The sequence below is a fragment of the Brienomyrus brachyistius genome, chromosome 16 (assembly GCF_023856365.1).
Source record: "Brienomyrus brachyistius isolate T26 chromosome 16, BBRACH_0.4, whole genome shotgun sequence".
Taxonomy (NCBI): Eukaryota; Metazoa; Chordata; class Actinopteri; order Osteoglossiformes; family Mormyridae; genus Brienomyrus; species Brienomyrus brachyistius.
This window is the reverse complement of record NC_064548.1, coordinates 22023957-22045125: the sequence shown is the minus strand read 5'-3', so window position 1 is coordinate 22045125 and position 21169 is coordinate 22023957. Positions and strand designations below refer to the sequence as shown.

Sequence of the window (21169 nt, the reverse complement as noted above, 5' to 3'; positions counted from 1 at the left end):
GGAGGTACAATCACCCATGAAGTATATTTGATGGATAAAGAACGACTGTATAGCGCAAGTTTTGGTTTGAAGGGGGGCGGCTTAGCTGAGGCCAATTATTCGGCAATGAAGCGACACTACAGAATCATTGTGTTTTTTATTGTAAAAAATGTAAAAGACAGGACGGAATAAATGAAGTCTCACTATTTGAATTTTCGGCGGCAGGAAGCTAGCCAATGAAAACACTCCGATGGGAGCGCCATAGCCTCCCACCCAATCAGGGCACGCCTGCCGTCCTTTATAATTCGACGGTTCGGCGGTATCTAGTTATACTGTAGCTTTTCCTGCAGAATTGTGTCGCGATGGCCCGTACAAAGCAGACTGCCCGTAAATCCACTGGAGGTAAAGCTCCTAGGAAACAGCTCGCCACCAAGGCAGCTCGTAAGAGCGCCCCGGCTACTGGCGGCGTGAAAAAGCCTCACCGTTACAGGCCCGGGACTGTAGCTCTGCGTGAGATCCGTCGCTACCAGAAATCTACTGAGCTGCTGATTCGCAAGCTGCCTTTCCAGCGCTTGGTGAGGGAGATCGCTCAGGATTTCAAGACCGATCTGCGCTTCCAGAGTTCTGCCGTCATGGCGTTGCAGGAAGCCAGTGAGGCTTACTTGGTTGGCCTGTTTGAGGACACCAACTTGTGCGCCATCCACGCCAAGAGGGTGACCATCATGCCCAAGGATATTCAGCTGGCGCGTCGTATCCGCGGTGAACGTGCTTAAGGTCTGGACGCCAGCGGTCCGCTTGGAAAAACCCAAAGGCTCTTTTCAGAGCCGCCTCCACAGTCTAAAAAGAGCGAGTCTTTGTTCTAGCTAAACTGCCAAGTCCCTTTTGTCAAAATGTTTCAAATGTTTAAATCCCTTAACTTGCAAGTAAACGCATAGCTTACAGCATTAAGATGAGGGATGTTTTCCATGCTACTCCTTGGCTCAATTTCAGTTTTTCAGAAACCTGATATTTGGAGACTTGTACATGTTGATATCTGTAGTATACGCATCATTCATGTACGTTCTCCCCTATACCACATTCCGATGAAGCGCCAAGTCTCCTCATTTGCATGTTGTGTTCATAATAAAATTGAGTTTTTTTTATGTACATGAATAAACCTTGTTCTTAGGAATTAAATTTGCGCGTATAAATACTTGTTCGCTAGCGCTCGCTGTAAACTTCCTCCATAAATCCTATAGATGGCAGAAGCTGATTCTTAGTATTAAATAGCTCTCAGACTCGAAAAAATGTATCACACTTGCTGCGGCGACTAATAGCTCTTTGGGTGTGTTTCCTTTGCACCTTGTTGTATTGATTAATTCTCGCTTTGTTTTGGTTCCGATTGTCAAGTTCTTAAACCGTTATATGCTTTCAAAACAACTTTTTAAATTTGCTTCCATATTATAGATGTGGTGGCCTGTGTAATTTTATATATATATATATATATATATATATATATATATATAAACATGCTATTAAGTACTAGACATATGGAATTCCTTAAAACGCAAGCGTTGTCTTTGAAGCGCAGCGGATCAGGCGTTAAACTTCGTATAACTGCCCTGATTTAACGTGGGCTATGTATACAAGCGTTTGCATCTAAATAAGTTTGTTGCATTATGAAAATAGAGAATAGATGTAACAGTTTGCCGATACCTACAAATGTCCATGTCAAACTGGGGGTGTGATACCTGCGGCAGCCGTGGTTACTTGGTTACCCCCGGCTCCAGTGGCTCCTAACGAGGTGAATAATGACCATTTAATGGTTTTTAAAACTAGCCCACAAATCTAAAACGCTGTTCAGTAATTACCTTACTTTTCATTGGTGGTTCCATTTATTACCGAAACGTATACGTTGAGGTCCTCAGTCATCCCATTTTTGGAGGTGTCCATATTGCACAATTTTAAATGATCCGGTTTAAATTATCTGCAGTGGAACCACTGATTTACGACAGAATTCAAGCAAAATTACATGTCAATACATAATGGAATCGCGTGCATGGATTTTAACGCGTTTCTTTCATTTTAATATGCGTCACTTGACGTCTGTTTTCCCGTGATGTAAGATTTTTAGTATATATGTTTGCGAACTCTGGACCCTCCCACAACGAAAGCCGCCCACAGCGGGTTTCTCAGACTGGGATCCAGCTGCTCCGTCACTCCGCTTGCATTCGGCTGCATGGAGCTGCGGACGCGTCCTGCCACTTGCGCACACCGCCAGTCAGGCTGATACCTTCACTTTTTTTGCTGGTATTTTAAATGCACACACGCCAGCTTTAAAGGGACAACTTCAAGAAATACTTCGAAGAGACTGGCTACCAACATTTATGGAGCACAGAACTGAACATGATTTGCGGTCCTTCTGAGATTAAATGAAATGACAAACCGCGCACAACTCTTTGGATCTTTGCATGTAAACTGAAGGGCGAGTGACACATTTAGGTTTTTATCTACTCAAAATCTACCTGTTGTATACTATCTAGGTGCTGAAGAGGACGTACATACCTCGTATTGATGCATCAATGGAAAGCAGACATTTGAGCACCAGACTTTATCCACATTAATTTTATTTTTAATTCTTTTCTTCAAATAAAGGTTTTACACATACGTAAAACGACCATGGCGTTGTGTGGCACATCCTTAACGTCGAGACGTACCTTTTTTTGGCTTGTAATAGGTAAGTACTCCTAATGAGGATTTGTGCGACTTTTTCAGTCGCAGACTTAATTTAAATCAACCGAAGAAATAAAGTTGTATATGAATCTGATTGCATTTGATCTAGCCATAGGTTACTAAAATAACACTAGTATTTGGTAATACTTTGCTAATTTTGGTTTCAGGCTACCGGATCGTCGTTTAGGTAGTTTAAATAGAATAGCTTAATTACATAGTGCGTAATATTGGGCACCATGATTTCTGCGATTTTGTTATTGCTTGCCTTAACAGCACAAATATCTATTTCTACAACAGTATCACTGGTTGTGCTATTGCCCGTCATTACTATATGAAAATGCCCTAAATTTTCACTTACTGAATCAGTTGTTATTTATATGGCACTGTTTTAAACACGGGGTTTGTTTTATGCAGCACTGTAAGTGTAGTTTCACTGCCTAAGTAGGTTATATAAAGCGTTTAAAATTAATTTCGTGACAGTTTGTTTTAAGTATGTTTTCGGTCAAAAAATGTTTTGCTGAATACTAAACATGAACAATAAAATTAACAGATTAACAATATTCAGTCTTTTGCAATCGTTCCCGAAACACATCGTATATCCATAATGCGCTGTATTTATTAGCGAGGTTACAGCTTAGACCCGTCTGTTCCGTGCATTTCTCTACTATTCCCTGAATGATGCTATGTTCCACTTCTGGTACTTGAATAGTCTTATTGGGTCCTTGCTTTGTTAGAAGTTGTGTAGCACCTGCTCCAGTCCCGTTTACACTGGTACATAGGCGTTAACTGGAAGCTCAGTCTAGCTACACTCATGCCTAGTCGACTCCCTGACAGCAGGTATGTTTGTAATGTGCTGTTTGCCTCACTTGTACGTCACTTTGTTAATGTTATTTTCCTACATTGCTCAGTGAAAGAGCCCATTGGCAACTGTTTTGCATGCCTCACGTTACCTTAAATTATTTCCAAAGTTAGAACTCTTGCTTTCGTCTCCTGTTCGTCGTTTCAAGTGTTTACTCAACATGTTCAACATCTTAAGACATTTAGAGAGAATGGCGTTTGAACACGGTTCCCTCAAAGTGTCTATATTCACCCGAACACCATTTTTACACGCAGACACACGTGTTATATATATATAAAAATGATGTGCCTCTGTAATAATTTGCCGAACAATTACTTGGGGTGCCCAAAACAACACATAATGCATGATGTCACTCATGTTTTAAAATGAATGTAATTTAAATACATGAGACCTGAACAGACTGCATACGTCTCGGGCTTGTTTTCCTTGGATCTGGCATTTAAATGTGATTTCTGGTCCACGATTCCCTGCTATTAAAAACCGAGGGCCGATTAAGTAGCAGTTCTATTGCCTATACTTTTGTTTGTGTAAAGGCCGTTCCTGTTCTTACACACTGATGGTTTCATTTAATTCTGAGGTAGCATAACTGGAGTGGGGGGGGGGAAATAATGTTTGGAGTTTTCGTAGCAATTTAACAAGCATTAGTAACGCGGATATTTAGTTTAACGATCACAGGGTTTATTAAATACGCCACATGTTTATTCATAGGTTTATAAACATTGTTACTTTGGATGCTGTATTTGAACTATATGTCTAATTTTAAAAAGGAGATGCAGCTTGTAACTTCATTTTTTAATATTTAGAAATCATGGGAGAGTACAAAGCAGTATATTTATAATAACATTCTCTAAAATACGCCAAATCTAGTGCTGTTTTGCACGGCACCATTTATGGGCTTTGCCTGCTGCCCAAGCCTTATTTAAAACGAATCAACACTAATTAACAACAGATTACAATTAAAGACGTTTTCCAAAAACAATATGGGATGATAGAGTGCAGCAGATGTGGAAATCTCTTAAAGTGAAATCACCTCTGATTGAAACTGGTTTCACACAGGTTCACTTGAATGATAATTAAGTGTCCTTCGGGATTTCATTGTTACAGGATCTTTCTCCTACATGTACACGTGCATGCTGTTCAAGCAGGAGCTAATCCCCCTATCTTCACCATAAATGCGTCAGTGTTTGTTGAAGATTAAAATACGCATGGATGGTCTGAAAGGAGCAAAGGACAGTCTCCGGGTTTACTACAAATAATGTAATTGTGCATGTCTTGACACCGATAAGTGATCTCTGACGGCGGAAGCATTACTGGCAGTGTGAGGGATGTTGCCAGTGTTATGCAGTGTACTCTGAAGAATTTGGCAGTGGACTCATTACCGATGACCTTGGTTACATTCATGCAGAAGCTGAACGCTGAGGTCCAGTGTCTGAGGAGTTCATATGTAAGGTTTGAAATGATACCCTACATTAAGTGAGTCCTTCGTACATAAGAGCAGAGCAGACAAGTTTACATATACAGTGATACTTTTTCAAACTGTTACAAGCTTCCATCTGTAAGGGAGTGTGACATCAGCTTGACTTCCTTTCCCAAGTTGGCCATTGCAGTCCATTAGTTTACAGAATGTGCTCTTCAATCACGTTTAGACTGTTACCGAAGCTTAGATGTTTTAGCATATAGTATCGTCCACTCTATGAACTACCCACAAACTGATTACGGATATCCTGTTGCAAAGGTGCTGAGACAGCCGTTCCTATGTGACTCCTTACTGCAGTTACAATGCGGTTTTTGCTGATATTGTAGGGATGTGATTGTTTAACAATGGGCTATTCAGAGCTGGGGAGGGAGCGAGCTGCTGGTGGTGCAGGGTTGTGATCCGGACACATTACCTAATAACATCTTGTGGAGTTTGTGTCCAGCATTTTATCAATAGGGAGCAGACTTGGTAAAACAAAAGCATATTTATACATAGATTGGGAACCTGAAAAACAAAACTGCTCTGGATGTTTCATTGTTAACAATGAAAATGAAAATATACAATGAGATTTAATGAGGATTTGTACTTGTCGTGTGTTTTTTTAAGAAGGCCTTGGATGGGGTCCCAACACGTACCACATGCAACGTGATGAGAGTTTCACAAAGAATTTCCATGCAGATTTGAAGTCGCTCAAGATAACACCGATACAAGATAAATTTGCATGTATTTCAAATAAAGGGACATTGATATATTTTTCCCTGGACCGCTGGCAATTAGTTAAAGCTGAGAGCCGTGTAACAGCAAGCAGGCGGATGTTGGAGTAATTTAATCAGACAGCTCCGCTCTCAAGGTTGACAAAGTAGACTCCTGCATGGTTGGCTCGCGTCGCAGTGCCACTTTGCATGCCAGGGGGTCTCCACATATTGTACCATTGGAGTTTGCTCCAGTGCATGTATGTGTGCATGGAAATGGTTACTCCTGTGAGTACGTTCACGTTCTGATCAGTGATGAGTAGCAGAGTGAGTAATTACGGGCACTGGAACAATGATATTCACAGTGCTTCTGCACTATCATCTAAGGTGTGTAGGTGTTTAATAATCAACAGCTGGCAGTGATGAACATCGTTGCTTCTTCTCTGGATAATGTGGGATGGATGGCTTTGCGGGTGTGTTCATCACACTCTTGATATATCTGTTACTCTGGTTCCCAAGAATGAAAGATGGGAACTTTGAATCACAGTCCCTTGTGCATTCATTAGAGATGAAATATGAAGCAAGACTTTGATAAAGACGTTGCATCGGCGGTGTGATCATGGTCTTCATTTTCTCTGCTCACCAGCTTCCCGGTCGTGATGTTTTTCCTCATCTTCCACATCTTGAGTCACTTCCAGTTCCGGTTGTACAAGAGCAGTGTTTGAGTATAGTTGGCAATATGGATGTTTCATATGATAGTTTGGAGAATGCCAAGAACAATAACTGATTAATCGCTCTTGGGGCTGCAGAGCGGAATTCGCTAGTCCACGAAGGATAACGGTAAAGGCTAAACAAGTGCCTGACCAGATTTTATAGGACTCAGTTCCAAAGACTGATATTGTTATTAATGTAAGTGTTTTCAAAATATCAAATTAGTGTTGGATAATGAAAGAAGCACAAAAGGACACAGGATGTTTTAATTTTCTGAAGCTAAAATGTAAATGTTCTGTCTGGTTGTGTTTAAAGTGCAGGCTGATGTTTCCTTATCTTACAGTGGATTAAAGTCTGCACGTTGACTTAGTATCGGTTCAGTTAGATGTCCAGACAGGCTTGACTTTGAAATTGCTACATCAACCAGACAGATTGTTTTGTGAAACTCTGGTGCCCAAAGTTCATCTGTAAAACTGCAAATTCCACCTCCCAGACCTGTTTTTGTAAATAGGATTGCAGGATGCATACGGAGATTCTCACTGCAAAAACATCGCACGCCTTTGTGATTGTGTTACTTGCAAACCTGGCACTGTAGCTTGTAAATTAATGGTATCGTCCTAAATTTGAATATGTAAGTCTTGTACTACTTTGCCACTGTGTTAGACTGACATGCTGTCCAAGATGTCCCCTGTGCGATGTCCTGTGATTCACGGGATGATCCAGGAACATGGTGGCATAGTGTTATGGAGGACCAGTGCACCAAGTCAATTTCAAACATGGCTGTTTGGATGTTTTAAAATGGGGAAAATACTGAATGCAAAATAGTGCCCAAGATTTCTTGTTAGTTAAGCACAATTCAATGCAATTTAATATTATAGTGATGGACTGTGGCTCCACAGAGGTTATTTGTTTTATGAGCAGAGAGTTATGAACTATGACTGTTGAATGCTGAAGATTTATTTCCTGTGTTTGCATGTCAGTGTGTGTGGGCTGTAGAGTCTGAGTCACAGAGAGTGAGAGATTCCTTTGATGTCACAGATAGAGAAGTTACAGCAGCATTATCTTTACAGATGGATTCTTGGGATTAACTATGCGGCAGATCTTTCTTTCTGCCCAAAAGTTATCAAATCATTAAAATGAAACGTGAAATCCCATCTTTATTTAATTACTTTCTTTGCGGTGCCCATCTGCTACAAATGAAGGACTACTGGAGTTTGGGGGCGTCTAGCCATACATTTCATGCAGCCGCACCGAGATCAGCAGTCCTATCCGTACTCATACCTCACACCACATCCTAGTCCAGCTTCCAAGGTTTCACTCACTGTATTCTTCCTGTTTCAGGGTAACTTAAATAGGTCTCTTGGAATGTGAGCCTGCTTGTCACTGTGGTGTCAGTTCCAGGGCAAATACAGAATACCTTTGAATGAAGGGAGCACTAGTACGGCATAACTTTGTGTGTAAAACATTCTGATTTAAATGGCGTAGATACATGCAGCCTTGTGAATGGCTAATAGTCCACAAGCTCAATGCAGCTCCATGCTTGGACTGACCTAATGCCTTTGGAATTAGCCTTCTATGACTGTCCTCATTGCATTCTGTTTTTATTTACATTTTACGCAGCGTCCCAACTTTTTTGGAAACGGGGTCGTAATTATAGCAAGGGCAAGTTCTTCAAAAGTAATCTCTTTAATCATGCTCTACAAGCATTTATCCTGTGCAGTGTGGAAAACAACAGGAAGTGTGTCCAAATTGTAACATTCCTCTGTTAAGTCATCTGTTACACCATATTGTAGGAAGACTGTGACCACGGGGTATTTGCAGTGGAGGGCATTACTCCCCGCTGCGCCCCTGTAATCTCTGTCTCAGTAGTTATTCGCTGAGGGATTTGAGTGTGAAGGTAAACAAGACGGCACGCTTCAGCGAAACCAAGAGCCACCTGCTCTCTGGCATCAGTGACACTGCCGGCAGGAATAAGCTTACATGTACATCTTTTAATTAGCTAGTGTGTTTTATTTGACTGGCACATCACTGAAACAGGATTGGTACATTTTCTTAGCTGTAACACAGGAGTCATATGAATTTTTCACCTGAGGAACTGGGTTTAGTACTTTAGTACCAAAGGTGAACCTACAGGACATGAATCTAGAACACCCTTGGTTCTAAGAAGGTTCCCCTTTCCCAGCACTGTACAGTTGCAGTGATATTTTCTGGAATTCATGATCGCATTTGGCTGTAGAATTCTTGGACGGAAACTAACACGCAAGACAATCATATTGCACTGCTATATGAGAAGGTCTGGAACCTAAAGACTGAACTAAAATAATTTGCAAGCCACCTAGATTTATCGGTGTGTTAGATGGATATACACGGGTGGGATATAAACACAAGATAATTTGAGTTTTGTGAATTGGTTTAGTTACCTGGATGCCATAGTGATTATGTTGCACCGCTACAACAAATGAATGGTACCATACAATGTGTCATTTTAACTGCGATCTGCTTGATGTATAACCTTTTAGTGGTTTTGCGTTGCTTTTGCCAGTTAACAATGTGTTAATGTTCCCTTTTCCAGTGTCCTTTTGTTCAAACTTGTGGAAACAACTTATTCTTTGTATGGTCAATTTAGTTTTATGAAGCACCACTCCGAACGTTGTTACAGTTTATCACATGAGGCATGAACCTGAATTAACTGGCAAGAACTATTACCTGTTCTTGCATGATTGCACTGTTATTGCACTGTTGGCAGCTACAAGGCAGTAGTAGCAGCTGTCAAAAGCCCAGGGTAATGATTTACCTACATGCAGATTTCAGATGCTGACATATACTCAGAGAGAGGAGCAAACTTCTCATACTTTGTTAGTAAATGGTGCAAAACCTGCTTCCTTATTAAGTAGGAACCCCTGTCACATCTTGCATAAACAGGAGTGCAGAAGGTTTGCATCTGCCTTCATTTTACCCTGGTCCTTGAAGATAAAACTTTCTGCTGTACTGCAAATCTAAGCTTTGCCTTTTATAGAGGACCAAAGGAAAGTCTTTTTAACCCACCGATGTCGGATCCGATCTATTCACTCATTTCTTTCCATACCTTACAGCCTAGAATTGGGGAGAAAAGAACTCAGCACAGAATCCCACTGCGTTGCGTTTTCAGCATTCATACGAGAATTAATAAAAGAATAACTGGAAACGTGGGTTCCTAGATTATCGTGATGCCTTCTTCTGATTTTATTGCGCTTTTCCCATGAATTGTCGTCAGGAGAATGTCTTTATCCTTCCCACTATGTGGAAGAGGTTGGGCTGAGTCTGTTGTCATATATGAGGTAGATGCGGTGATTATCTCTCCACAAATCCTGATAGTTTCAACAGGACAAGCACTGAATTTTTCAAAGTGAGGACTGTCAGCATCAGCAACACTGACCCAGATTGAGCATCTCGGTGCAGCTCCATCCTTTGTTACACTAGCTGTTGTATCTAAAGAGACATTTTGTAAATCAGCCAGTTTACTGTTCATAAAGCTCCTAACATACATATTATAAACTTACTTTTGAAAGTTCCTCAAATTAAAACTTAAAATTAAGCTAAACTTCCTAAACAAAAGTACAGATTTGTTGATTTTCTAGGTGAAATTTTAAATACTTTTTTCCCCCAGTTTATATTAAATGAATTAATTAAATTTGACATGCATGATGTTGTATCATTGGGTTATGAGATAATATGACATTACAGTGGCAGTTATGACGTGTGTAATATCAGAGAAATCAGCATTATCTATCTATGATGGGTTAAATGTAAATGTTGTCCTATAACTGGTTTCTAGCAGGTTGTCGCTGCATTATGGGTATCTAAACCACAATAAAAATCTTCTTCTCCAGTTAAATGTGTTAGTTCCTTTGTTGTTGCACACAATGGGCTTGGGCTCCATGTAAACTTGGTAATAACTTGGCTAAACTTTTACTTGGCTTTCCTGAAAATTCCTAGTAATTCACTGTAAAGGTTGTGCTAATGATGAAGATTAGCTTGACACCTTTGCATATCATCTTGACAGATATGACCTCTATGTCATCTACATCAATGTTCCCCCAACCCAGTCCTCAGGGAACCCCAGACTGTCCATGCTTTTGCTCCCTCCCAGCCAATGAGGAACACCAAATATCTGGTATAGGTGTGCTGGGAGCATGAGAGGAAGCAAAAACGTGGACCGTCTGGGGTTCCCCAAGGACTGGGTTGGGAAACACTGGTCTGCATTATCGTCATATGCCATGCTGATGTTCTTTGCTTTTAGTATGTTATTGACAAGGTATCTGTATGTCCTTCCAGCCCTCTCCATGGCCTACCACATTGTCTCCGTAGCAACGTGCAGTGCTGACTACCAATACGCCATTGAGGAGATCTGTCTAGCCAAGTTCAAACTGGACATGGAGGCCCTGGATCGCCGTCACTGGTGCAACTGGGACGACACTGTGGAGTAAGTGTGGATGCTTGCTATAGCTGCCTACTGCTTATGGTTCGTGTAAGTAACTGTTATGTAAAATGCCCTGGTCTTGAACACAGGTTGCTGTTGAGCAGACTCAGTGGCAGCAGCTAACTATGAAATAAAATGAATGAGGGAGGGAAAGTCTATTGGAAATAAGTGGCTCCACCCAAATTTTTTTCTTGAGTTAATAGTTCAGGCACAAGGCAATTCATTTAGGAGGACAGTAGATGTTCTGGTGACGCCCACATGAAAGTCGGTCTTAAAGTCACCGTTAGTTAGGAGCCACAGGATGACGTTCTTCCACCCTAATATCCATGCGTTGATTGGAGATGCAAGGCAAAACTCCGTGAGCTGACTGGAGGTGTCACACAAAGGTATGAGCTGGAAGGGTTTCGCATGATTTCCACTTAATTCTCTCTATTTACTTCCACAGTCGACAAATATGCAGTGAAGGTTCATCTGTGTCTGTAAATATCCATTGTGTGTAGCATGTGATAAATTATCCCATCCAGGACGTCCCTATGTACATCTAGTTTGCTTTTATGTATCTTTTTTGCAAGAATTCAGATCTGGAATACAATGGTATTATACCACATTTCTGTCCACTATATGAATTTATGAAACGTGTATTCCTAATGTTTTAGCCTTGAGCTTATTTTAAGCCATTTATCATAAGCAGAAGTTAGGGCAAAACTAGACTACCTGTAAACTGAACTCATGGATCTCCCTGTCCCAGTCGCAAGACGGAAAGTACAGTCTGTTTTCTGAATTTCGCAGAACGTGCCTTCTGCAGAACGGTGCGAGTGATGGTGTAAGCAGCCATTCAGCTGTTCTCCCTGTAGATGAGCTATTTTTGGACGCCTGAGATGATTTCTATGGGTTCCCATCAGTCTTAGAACGGCTGTAAATGTGCGTAATCATGCACACGGGTTGTGGGATTCTAACATCAGTCTGCAATTTGAGGATGTTCCAGCCAAATATGACCCTACTGTCACGTACGAACAGTTGACTTTACTGCCAATCTTGATCGGGGGATGACATTTTCAGTTGTTTTGTTACATTATTCAGTCAGTTAGTCAGCACCATCATCCGCAGCCGCTCACAGTAGCTGACAACTGTCCGCTTTTGCTCATTCATACTCACACTGCAGCTCTCTTTCATCCCCTGGGACCTCGCTTCCATTTTTTTGGCACCGTTCCCCAGCTGTCAAACGAAGCAAACAATCTTCTTCTGCTTTAAAATCATAGTGATTAATTTTGGGCCTTGCCGATGCTCCCAGAAGAGTAGAGCTTACAAAGCAAAAGCGCATTGCGCTTTTAATCCTGCACACCCTAACTAGGGAAGGTAGAGCGTAGATCTCTGAGGGGTGTAGAATATCCCACATAGGATCGTTACTTGCACTAGAACATCCAAAGTGGTCAAAAGATAAAAGCTCACAGTAAATTCCCTTCTCTGTCCACCCTTGGCAACACCCCCAAATAATCCTGAGGCTCAGTACTGCTGTATATTGGTCTCGCTAGGCTTTATGCAACTGAGGTTCCACTTCCCAAGGCAAGAAGACACCATGACTTCCAGAGAAGCTCTCACACTTAAGCGGCCGTTAACTTTACATTTGCTTTAACCTGAGCCCTGACTTTCCTAGTTCCTGGTTCTGGTGGTCTGCTCTGTACTCTCGTTTATGTTCTCAGAAAAGCTTGAAAAAGTAGACTCCGGTATTAATGAATTTGCATTAACTGAGCTCATAATTCTGTCTGTTGCATTCATTCGATTAAATTGAACTGAACACATTTTAGGTCTCACTATATTTCATTTTTATTCATTGTATTAGTGGAGGAGTACCAGTAACAGAAATAAATAGCCTTAATTGTATATTTTTGCTGTCTTCAAGTGGTTGATGTCTGTGTGTTACTTCAGTTAATGAATAATTGCTTAATTCTAACAGCATACAAAACTGTGAGAACTTCTGCTGCACTGGATCATTTATTAAACATTACAGCTACTATAGATCAGGCTTTTAGTGACTTTTTTGCTTACTAAGACTTGCGGTTCTTTTTCCTTTGTTTGTGCCGAAACCGATCGAAGCTCATTAAGAGCTTAACTGGAGCGAACTCAAGAACTTGCAATGGGCCATCAGACCAGAGCTCCAAAGGCCTGGAACAGATGCCTGCGAGTAGCACTCGCTTCCGGAGACTGATAAACTCCGCGCCGCGTGTCTGGAGTGCTGAGAATGGTGTTTGGCTCTGTTATTTTTAAGTGCTTTGGAGCCACTGTTGCTCCCCGGAGCAGAAACTCATCCAGCTGCCCAGTCTTCCATGATGGAGACTTAACGCTCCCTACCTATGCAGTCATTCCGCAGCTCCTAACGTGGATCCTGTGACAAGTGCCTGTGCTCGGACGGCACGCACCCAGCCGTGAAAGCACTTGCTAAAATATTCATGCCCCAATCCTAAGCCTTATTCCATGAGGTCATTCTGATGTCTTTCAATAATGCATGGTCCTGCTGAAGGACAGTAATCCCACAGGCCAAGCTGTCCTTACAGAGAAGCTCTCACTGCAGGGCGGTGTGGACTCAGGCTATCCTTCTTCCCGTCAGTTCCTGACCCTTTCCCCACGTCTCACTCCAGGGCTGGGCCAGGAAGCTTTGATTAACGAGTAACAGGCTTGTGCTAAATCATTGCACTAATTAAGTTCACAGCACATGTGGAGATCGGTGATGTAATATTTGCAGGTCCTAAGCAGACTGATGCTGCCACTTCAGCCCAAGTAAGGTTTACTTGCCCCAATCTTTATTTCATTTGTGGGTAGCCAGATCTATAGTATGTGAAACAAAACTTCGGTCGTCAAATCATAAAATAACAGGAAACTCATTTATTAACCAATGAAGATGCCTGGAATTTGACTGAAGAGACAGCCGTCGTGCTGCCCTATATGCATCACACACAAATCAGGACTTTGGTGATTTCATAATGGCAGGATCAATCATCCATGGTGAAAAATAAATATCAGTGGTCAAGCATAGGTGCCATTACCTTGGAAATCCATAAGCCGCTCTTCCACACTGGAAAGACCTTTGCCCACTAGGTCACAGTTATATTCTGATATTAATGACTTTTGACGAGTAGGAGCAGCAGCAGACTATGGGTGCAACAAGTCAGAAATGAAAGGTAGATGTCTTATTAAGGCCTGGATGTATTGAGTTCAATCCCTGTTAGACATACTGCTGTTCTCAGAACAGAACTGAAGACATCACTCATTAACCTCAACATATTTTGCACTGTAAATGAAGACCTGCAATAGCTATACATTTCCCATTTGTCGGAATTTTATATATATAGTGTTGGTAGGTATAATCATCTAATATTTTATTGGCTTATAGAATTTTTTTTTTTGTTGTATGATAATGTTCTTCACTGTGTTGGAAAAAAACCTTTATGCTTATTAGATTTACCAAAACTAGTCTATGGTAACTGCAGATCATCGAGAATGTGGCTACAGGGAAAGCAGAATAACCGGCAGATATATTAGGTGACGATGACCATGTGGTGGTTTCGTCAGTTTATAAAAACCTGCTTTGCAGACAAGGCTTTGATGGGAAATAAAGGGAATAAGACCCTAAAAAGCAAGATGAAACATTGTGAATGAGGATCTTTAATGCGAGGATGATCTACGCGTAATGGTTTAGTTTTAGATAAAGCAAGTTAGCAAGGTCAAAGTGTAGCTTTTCTGAGGATTCTTATTTGGTAATCTATACATCCCGTCGTGAAGCCATATAGTGCATGTTGTCAGCTAAGCAAAACACTTTAAAAGATAGTGTTTTAAATGCTGCAGGTATTACAAAAGCATCATTTTAGTAGCATTTTGACACCATGTCTATTTGAAGTAAAGCGGTGGACATCCGTTTTTCTCAGCTGGGATCGGGGCTCTTTGATGATGCATTGGTGTGCGTCTCTGGTCCTATTGGTTCCCTTGGTCTGTACACTTTTCACCCAGCCAGCCACCAAACTGACAAATTTTTTTGACTCCCATTTTTGTTTCCATTCAACCACTGTTGTTAAGCTCCGTCGTCAACCACTGTCTTGGACTGCAGTAGCTTTGCAGTAAGCCTGGCCCTGTAGTCTCCCAGGTAGCAATGTCGTCACTGGGCAATTTCAGCATGCTAGGATGTCTTTAAATGTCAAAGTCCTTTTTCATGTGTGACTTAAACTCAAGTGAATATGTCTTGCACCATTTGTCCACAACACATTGTCCTAATGACAACTCGATAAAGGTAGAAACTAAAGTTATACTTGTCTTACCAGAGAACCAGATTTTAAAATATTACTGACACAGCTTCCTATCCGGAATGTCTTATCAGAAGCGAGTGGACAGTCACAGCAGTCACACTCCAGTCTGCTCATTTTACCGAGCTGATCCAGACCCTTCTAGAAACTTTTTCTGCATATCGCAAAAACCTGTAGCTGATTCTTCAAGTCATAGGCTATTTTGCTTTTTAGAAGTAAACTTTCCCCTCACTCCGTAAAAGAAAGATAGTTCAGAATAGATTCTTTAAAAAATCCCACAGAGGCATCATTTTTTTAATGGTTTGGCAGCATAATTCATAAGTTTTTCTATAATCATGTCTTCTCTAATTATATTTCCGTCGTTGGCTGATGACATTCAGAAGATGTAGCTTTTATCACTGAAAACCAAGAACAGTCACATCCTTTTCACTTACTCTGGTCTCCCCTGGAACTTGTGCCGGACTCAATGTACCATCTATTTATGTGAGAACTGCTGTAAAGATGTCTCCGAATTTAAGAACCCAACTATGGATGTGGTCACATGACTTCATAGGTATTATTTCAGTTTCTTAAACGCCTTCTCTTTTTGGCTCGTTAAAATTTGAGCCGAAGGCCCTCAGTGCGCAACGCCTTTCGCTGGTCTGTGTGCAGTACATGTCATCGTCTCTTGTTCATTGTCTGGCAGAGTTTCCACGGCATCTGCTATGTAGGTGTGTTCAGGTGTTACAGAGTTACTGTGCAAACCCCTAACGGCCGGAGGCAGGGCTGCACTGTGACGGATCATTTGCACGGCTCCTGCGACAGAGTCAGTACGATTATCCTGGTTCCCGGGTGTGTGACCGTCAGCAAAGACTTGTAATGCAGCGTCGTTACCCCTATGATGACTTAACCCAGCGCTCTCTCGTGTCACATAATTACTCTCAGGTGTGAAAAGCAAGTCACACAACAATTTATCGTAGAGATGGGAAAGCCTTTAAGTGATTTAATGGACGTGGTTTGAAAGGCACAGTGAGGTGTGCTGAGGCACGGATGGGGATGTTGTTGTTTGAGGTTTGATGACTATTACATTCCCACCCCTCCCCAGCTGCCTATCTGGTTATTTTTAGCTGTGTCAAGCCCTGCTGTAATTCAGCCAGTAGAAATATGCTAAATGTGTCAGATAGCTTGTTTCAGGCAGACATACTGGTAGCAGAGCAGAACACCGGCATGGTCTGTGTCATCTATGCGATAAACTGTTTACGTGTTGCACCTCATGAATTGGAGTAGCGCTTTACGGTAAAAGGACGTAATGAAAAAACATCACCTATACTTGCGTAACGTGCATTTAAATTGGTTGCCGTCGTATGTGTTGTGATGCTTATGTGTTTCTTCACTGGAGGACAAAGCTCGCGTGGCTGTAGCGTTTAGGCTCAATTTGCTTTTATTTTTTCCAGTTTATGGATGATTACACACACTTTTGGCACGTTTAAACCCACTTTATGAGATTCCTGTAGTACCAGTAGCAAAGGAAGTGTATCACCGGACCTTCTCTGCATTAGTCATTGCATTGTCACCTAAAATTACTTAGAAGACGAGATGTGCCTGGCTATATTACAGAACATTCCATAAAGCTAGACTATTTCTTACATGAATGAAAATCAGGATGGATGAGGAGATGTCTTGGGCTCACATATCTGGCCGTTCAGCTCGATATTAATTTGCAGCTACTCCTGCATGTGAGTGAAACCCCAAACCTGAGGAATGAAGATGCATGTGTTTCCTTTATGTGGCTGCCGGCCTCTTGGGGTACAAAAGGATTATTAGGATCAACGGTTTGGTTTATCTGGACACAATCCAGCCAGGATGCCCCCCCCCCCCCCAGATAGCTGGCAAATGGTAGATGCAGCAGAAAACAAAGGTGAAGGCTATGGACACCTGCCCTCCCCCAATTAGAAATTGTTACATTTTTTTGAGCAGCATGGATTGGGCCCATGGGTGTCGCCCTGTCTACGTGAATCCCCCCCCCCTTCACCATGTGCAGCCCTCTGGGTCATCCATCATCCTGACCCCCCCTCCCCCCCACCCACCACCATTTCAACAACTTGAAAAGAAGACGTGTTGCTTCCCAGTTCTTCAACCAGAAGTGGTAGGAGGTTATGTGTGTGTGCGCCAAGGACAGCTGTCAACTGCTGTGTCAGCTGTGCTGATTAATTTCAGGGACAATACACTCGCTCTTTAGGATTTACGGTCATAGTATTAATAGAAATGACATCCATCCACCCGTGTATCTTCTTACCACTTACCCTGGACAGGGATGCAGGTACAAATACCACATTAACCTCAATTAATATTAATTAAAATAGTGCAACTTGTGTTATTTTTTTAGGGAGTGTGTATTGTATTGTGTGTATGGTACTTATGTAAGGGGCTGGGACTGATCATCTGTTAATGTCAACTTTCTTATGATGTAAAAAAAAAAAAATACCGCAGAAGTTGGGAGTCTGTGTCCCAAATGCTCTTTTATTCACCATCATTCATGCAGTGAAATGTCGGTAGCAGACGCACAGAGCTCAGCTCAGCACTCTATCCGCCGCACTGCTGACCGCGTCCACCTCTTAGGGACCTCAGGAAATTGTCCTTTAAGGACTGTTTATAGATTTCCCTGCACTTACACCAGTGGCATTTGCATTACAACCCACATCACTAATAGGGATTTTGAACTTTATATGTTGTGATAAAATGAAAGAACAGTACTACATCAGAATGACACGAGTCATCGCATGAACATTGACACTGCAGATGAGGCTTAGAGGACCACTTGTTGCCCGCCAGTGCTTTTCTGCTACCTCACGACTGCGCTCTGTCAGCATGCGGAGCTGCTTCTGCCGAACTGCCAGTGACTGGCACAGCAAAGGTTACCTGCTCCAGAGGCACAGGGCTGCAACCTCCATAATTCTTCCCTGTCATGGGGGACAGGAGGACAGCGCTCTAGCTAATGGAACAGCTACCCGCAAACAAATGGGACCCTGTTAGTTCTCCTTTTTCTCACCACGCTCGCATGCAAAGTCGCATTTTGATTGATTGCAAACCTTACAGCCAGACCGAGCTTCCTGCTCCGGTATTTATTATCTGCTGCTCTGCTGAGATTGTCCACCAGGTAGCCTTGGTCTGTTTGCATTTCAGGGCAGACTGGGGCTGGTTCATATTGATTTTGGCGTTTTTGTAATGCGCAATCCCTTTTATTACATCCTCCTGTAGTGGCTACAGGGTTGGGGAGTGGGGTGGGGTTTCTTCTCTCCCTGCTGGCCGCAGGTGTTTTGCTATTTGGGTATATAAAGGAAGTAACTGGTGGTCACCTACAGGTCTCCGCAGATTTTAGTCATAAGGCTGCTCGTTTTGTAGGGTGGGTAAGTAGCTCCTCCTTGCTACAATTTTTATCTGTTTACACTGAACTGTGTCTCATGGCACCATCACACGGACAAACATTGTGTTTCGGCTGAACTACAAACCAAGCACCCTTTGCTTATGAACCTCCTCCTTAACCATTGTTCTGCATGTCGCCACCTATTCAGTGGGTTGTCCATCTTGTTTCATTCTTTTTGGTTCTCATCATACGTTGGAGATTTAGAGCATCTCCTTAAAGCATCTGTGATGCGTCCTCCCTGCAGGTCCTACGGGCAGCTGACGAACTGCACCTTCGTAATAGCCCTGAACATGGACTGCTTCTGGCCCAACCACCTGGTCAACGACTTCTTCATCCGCATCCACAAGCACTACTTCCAAAACTGTGCTCTGTCGGGCCGCTTGCTGCAGGACCCACCCAGCCGTATCCTGGGTCCATTTATTGTGGTGCCCATCCTCATCACACTGCTCATGACTGCCCTAGTGGTGTGGAGGAGCAAACGCAGCGAGGGTATCATGTAACTGGGTTTTTACCCGTAGGACCCTACGGGATTTTCTGTGGTCAGCAGTGGGATGGAAGTGACACTCCAGAGAATCAACGATGGATGTTTCTAAAAGTGACATATTTCACAGAAGACACAGAGCATGAACCGTAAAGAGGGTCCCGGCGGATTAATTAACGAAGCCGCAGAATCCCTCCAGATTTGGAACAGCACACATATACTGCATACCCGCAGTCCATTGTTGGACATTTGGAGGCTGGCCAAATCACATGACAGCCTGCATGGGTATGGACAGCAGCCCAACGCAAACCACTGCAGGATCCCATTTCCCTGGAAGGACAGTGACACCAGAGCCTCAGAATCTACTCACTGGTCTTTCTTAAGCAATCGCTCACTAATATTTATGTTGCCTGGACTTCTGCAGGTATTATTCTCTATGAAAAAGAGCACATTTTAGGTTCATGCATTCTGTTCACCGTGCAAGATGTATCACAGATATAGTAATAATTACACCATCCTATCAAAATTCATAACACAAGCCCAGTAATTAATGTATATTAGATTTTTTTGGGGTTGCCTTTGGCTTTAATAAATGTGCCATCAAAATTTGACCAGTAGAAAGCTGGTCGTCGCGTTCTCAACTTCCTCTGAAGCTAAGCTACACTACAACACCCACATTTTATCCTTTGCAAGCCAAAATACTCACGTCACAGAAATATGTCCCATAGATTTTTGTAGGATACTGTATATGTACACAAAACCAGTATCTCTTAATTTACAAGTTTATTCATAGCTATATGTGTCAGTTATGTGATGACAGATATATAGATGGCAGAGAATATTTGTTAGAATCTCAAAGATCTGACTAAAATTTAAGAAAAATGAAAAATAATGTTCCTCAGTAGTAAAACTGTTTGCAGCTGACCACATCCGTGACAACCTAAGTTCCTGGTTCTATGTTCAGTCGTACAAGTCAGAAGGATGTCATCCCAGAATGGACCATATTTAAGGTACTGCAAAGGCAAAGGGTTTGCTGGAAGGTTCTGTATACAGCTGGATGAGCTTTTTCCACCTCTGTCATGGGGTCACTAAGTGTTTATGTGAAAGCATCTTGTCCTGAACAGCTGAGGAACACACCAGAAAGCAGAGAAGAATGAATGAGCAGACAAAAGGCACAATCCGCAGGACGTCTGCCAGCATGCACTTAATTCCTCACCATCTGATGTGCTGTTTGATTCACCTCAGCTTTGGAGATGAACATAGCCTGGTCCAATGGGAACTTAAAGCTACCAAACGCATGTGTTAAACCAGTCTGTGACTATCAAGACAATCACTGTTAGTCCCACCAGTCACTGTCCATGAATATCATAATAGGTGTTTTATAATAACATTCTCAGTAATTGTTCTGTATTTATTAATGTTATTGAAAGCATTGATCTGTAAATAAAACCTGTTTATGACATCTGATTTCGGGATCCATCTTGTAATGTTTATAAATTATCAGAAAACAGCTTACAAATATTGTGTATTAAGTGAAATATATAATTTATAAATCATTTACAAGGGAACCAATCAAGGATCACCAAGCACACACAAAAACCCAGATAAAATCACCTGATAATACATCTCCCTGACAGGCCAGGTGGAGATTTAAAGAATGTCTATACATTTTCCAGTGATTGCAAAATTATCAGCAATGCATTAAGAAAAATGCTGTTTTATAAACCACTTCCTCAGTCGTGCACAATGAACATCCCATCGCACAGGCATTCCATATATCACTTAAACACAGGTTTCTGACCCCATATTGAGTCGATCATTAATAAAAGTGAAATAACTTTCAGCCTCAATATTCTCATGTGACTTGTTGACACCCTCATCCCCTCTTCCTGATAAGTGCAAAGAGGGTGTATTGTGATACTGTCAGACATCTGCATAATTGATTGTCTCAAACATGCATTTTCATTTTCAAAATCTATCCAATATGAAAATGTAAACGATACTGAGTGTGATGTTCTGTAACGGCAGTACACAGGCATCCGGTAAGAACCTCGTCCAACCAGGTATGAAATGCATCTAAATGCAAATGACTTAAAAGAAGATG

General features: G+C 41.9%; 2 protein-coding genes across 4 annotated transcripts; both read left to right on the top strand.

Annotated features, from left to right (window-relative positions):
• Positions 1 to 286: 286 nt before the first annotated feature.
• LOC125709922 (histone H3) lies at positions 287 to 1120 on the top strand. Its single transcript, XM_048978938.1, has one exon. The coding sequence runs from the start codon at positions 342 to 344 to the stop codon at positions 750 to 752; it is 411 nt and encodes a 136-aa protein (XP_048834895.1). The 5' UTR covers positions 287 to 341; the 3' UTR covers positions 753 to 1120.
• A 1023-nt stretch (positions 1121 to 2143) lies between these two features.
• Positions 2144 to 20532, top strand: LOC125710198 (receptor activity-modifying protein 1-like). Of its 3 annotated transcripts, none has more exons than XM_048979642.1 (3): positions 2144 to 2695; positions 10745 to 10892; positions 18829 to 20532. In XM_048979642.1, exons 1-3 carry the CDS (start codon positions 2638 to 2640, stop codon positions 19082 to 19084), a joined length of 462 nt encoding a protein of 153 aa, XP_048835599.1. In that variant the 5' UTR covers positions 2144 to 2637; the 3' UTR covers positions 19085 to 20532. The 3 variants fall into 3 exon arrangements, with proteins under 3 accessions (XP_048835599.1, XP_048835601.1, XP_048835600.1); XM_048979644.1 differs by lacking the exon at positions 2144 to 2695 and adding an exon at positions 3473 to 3528; XM_048979643.1 differs by lacking the exon at positions 2144 to 2695 and adding an exon at positions 4661 to 4868.
• Positions 20533 to 21169: the final 637 nt, after the last annotated feature.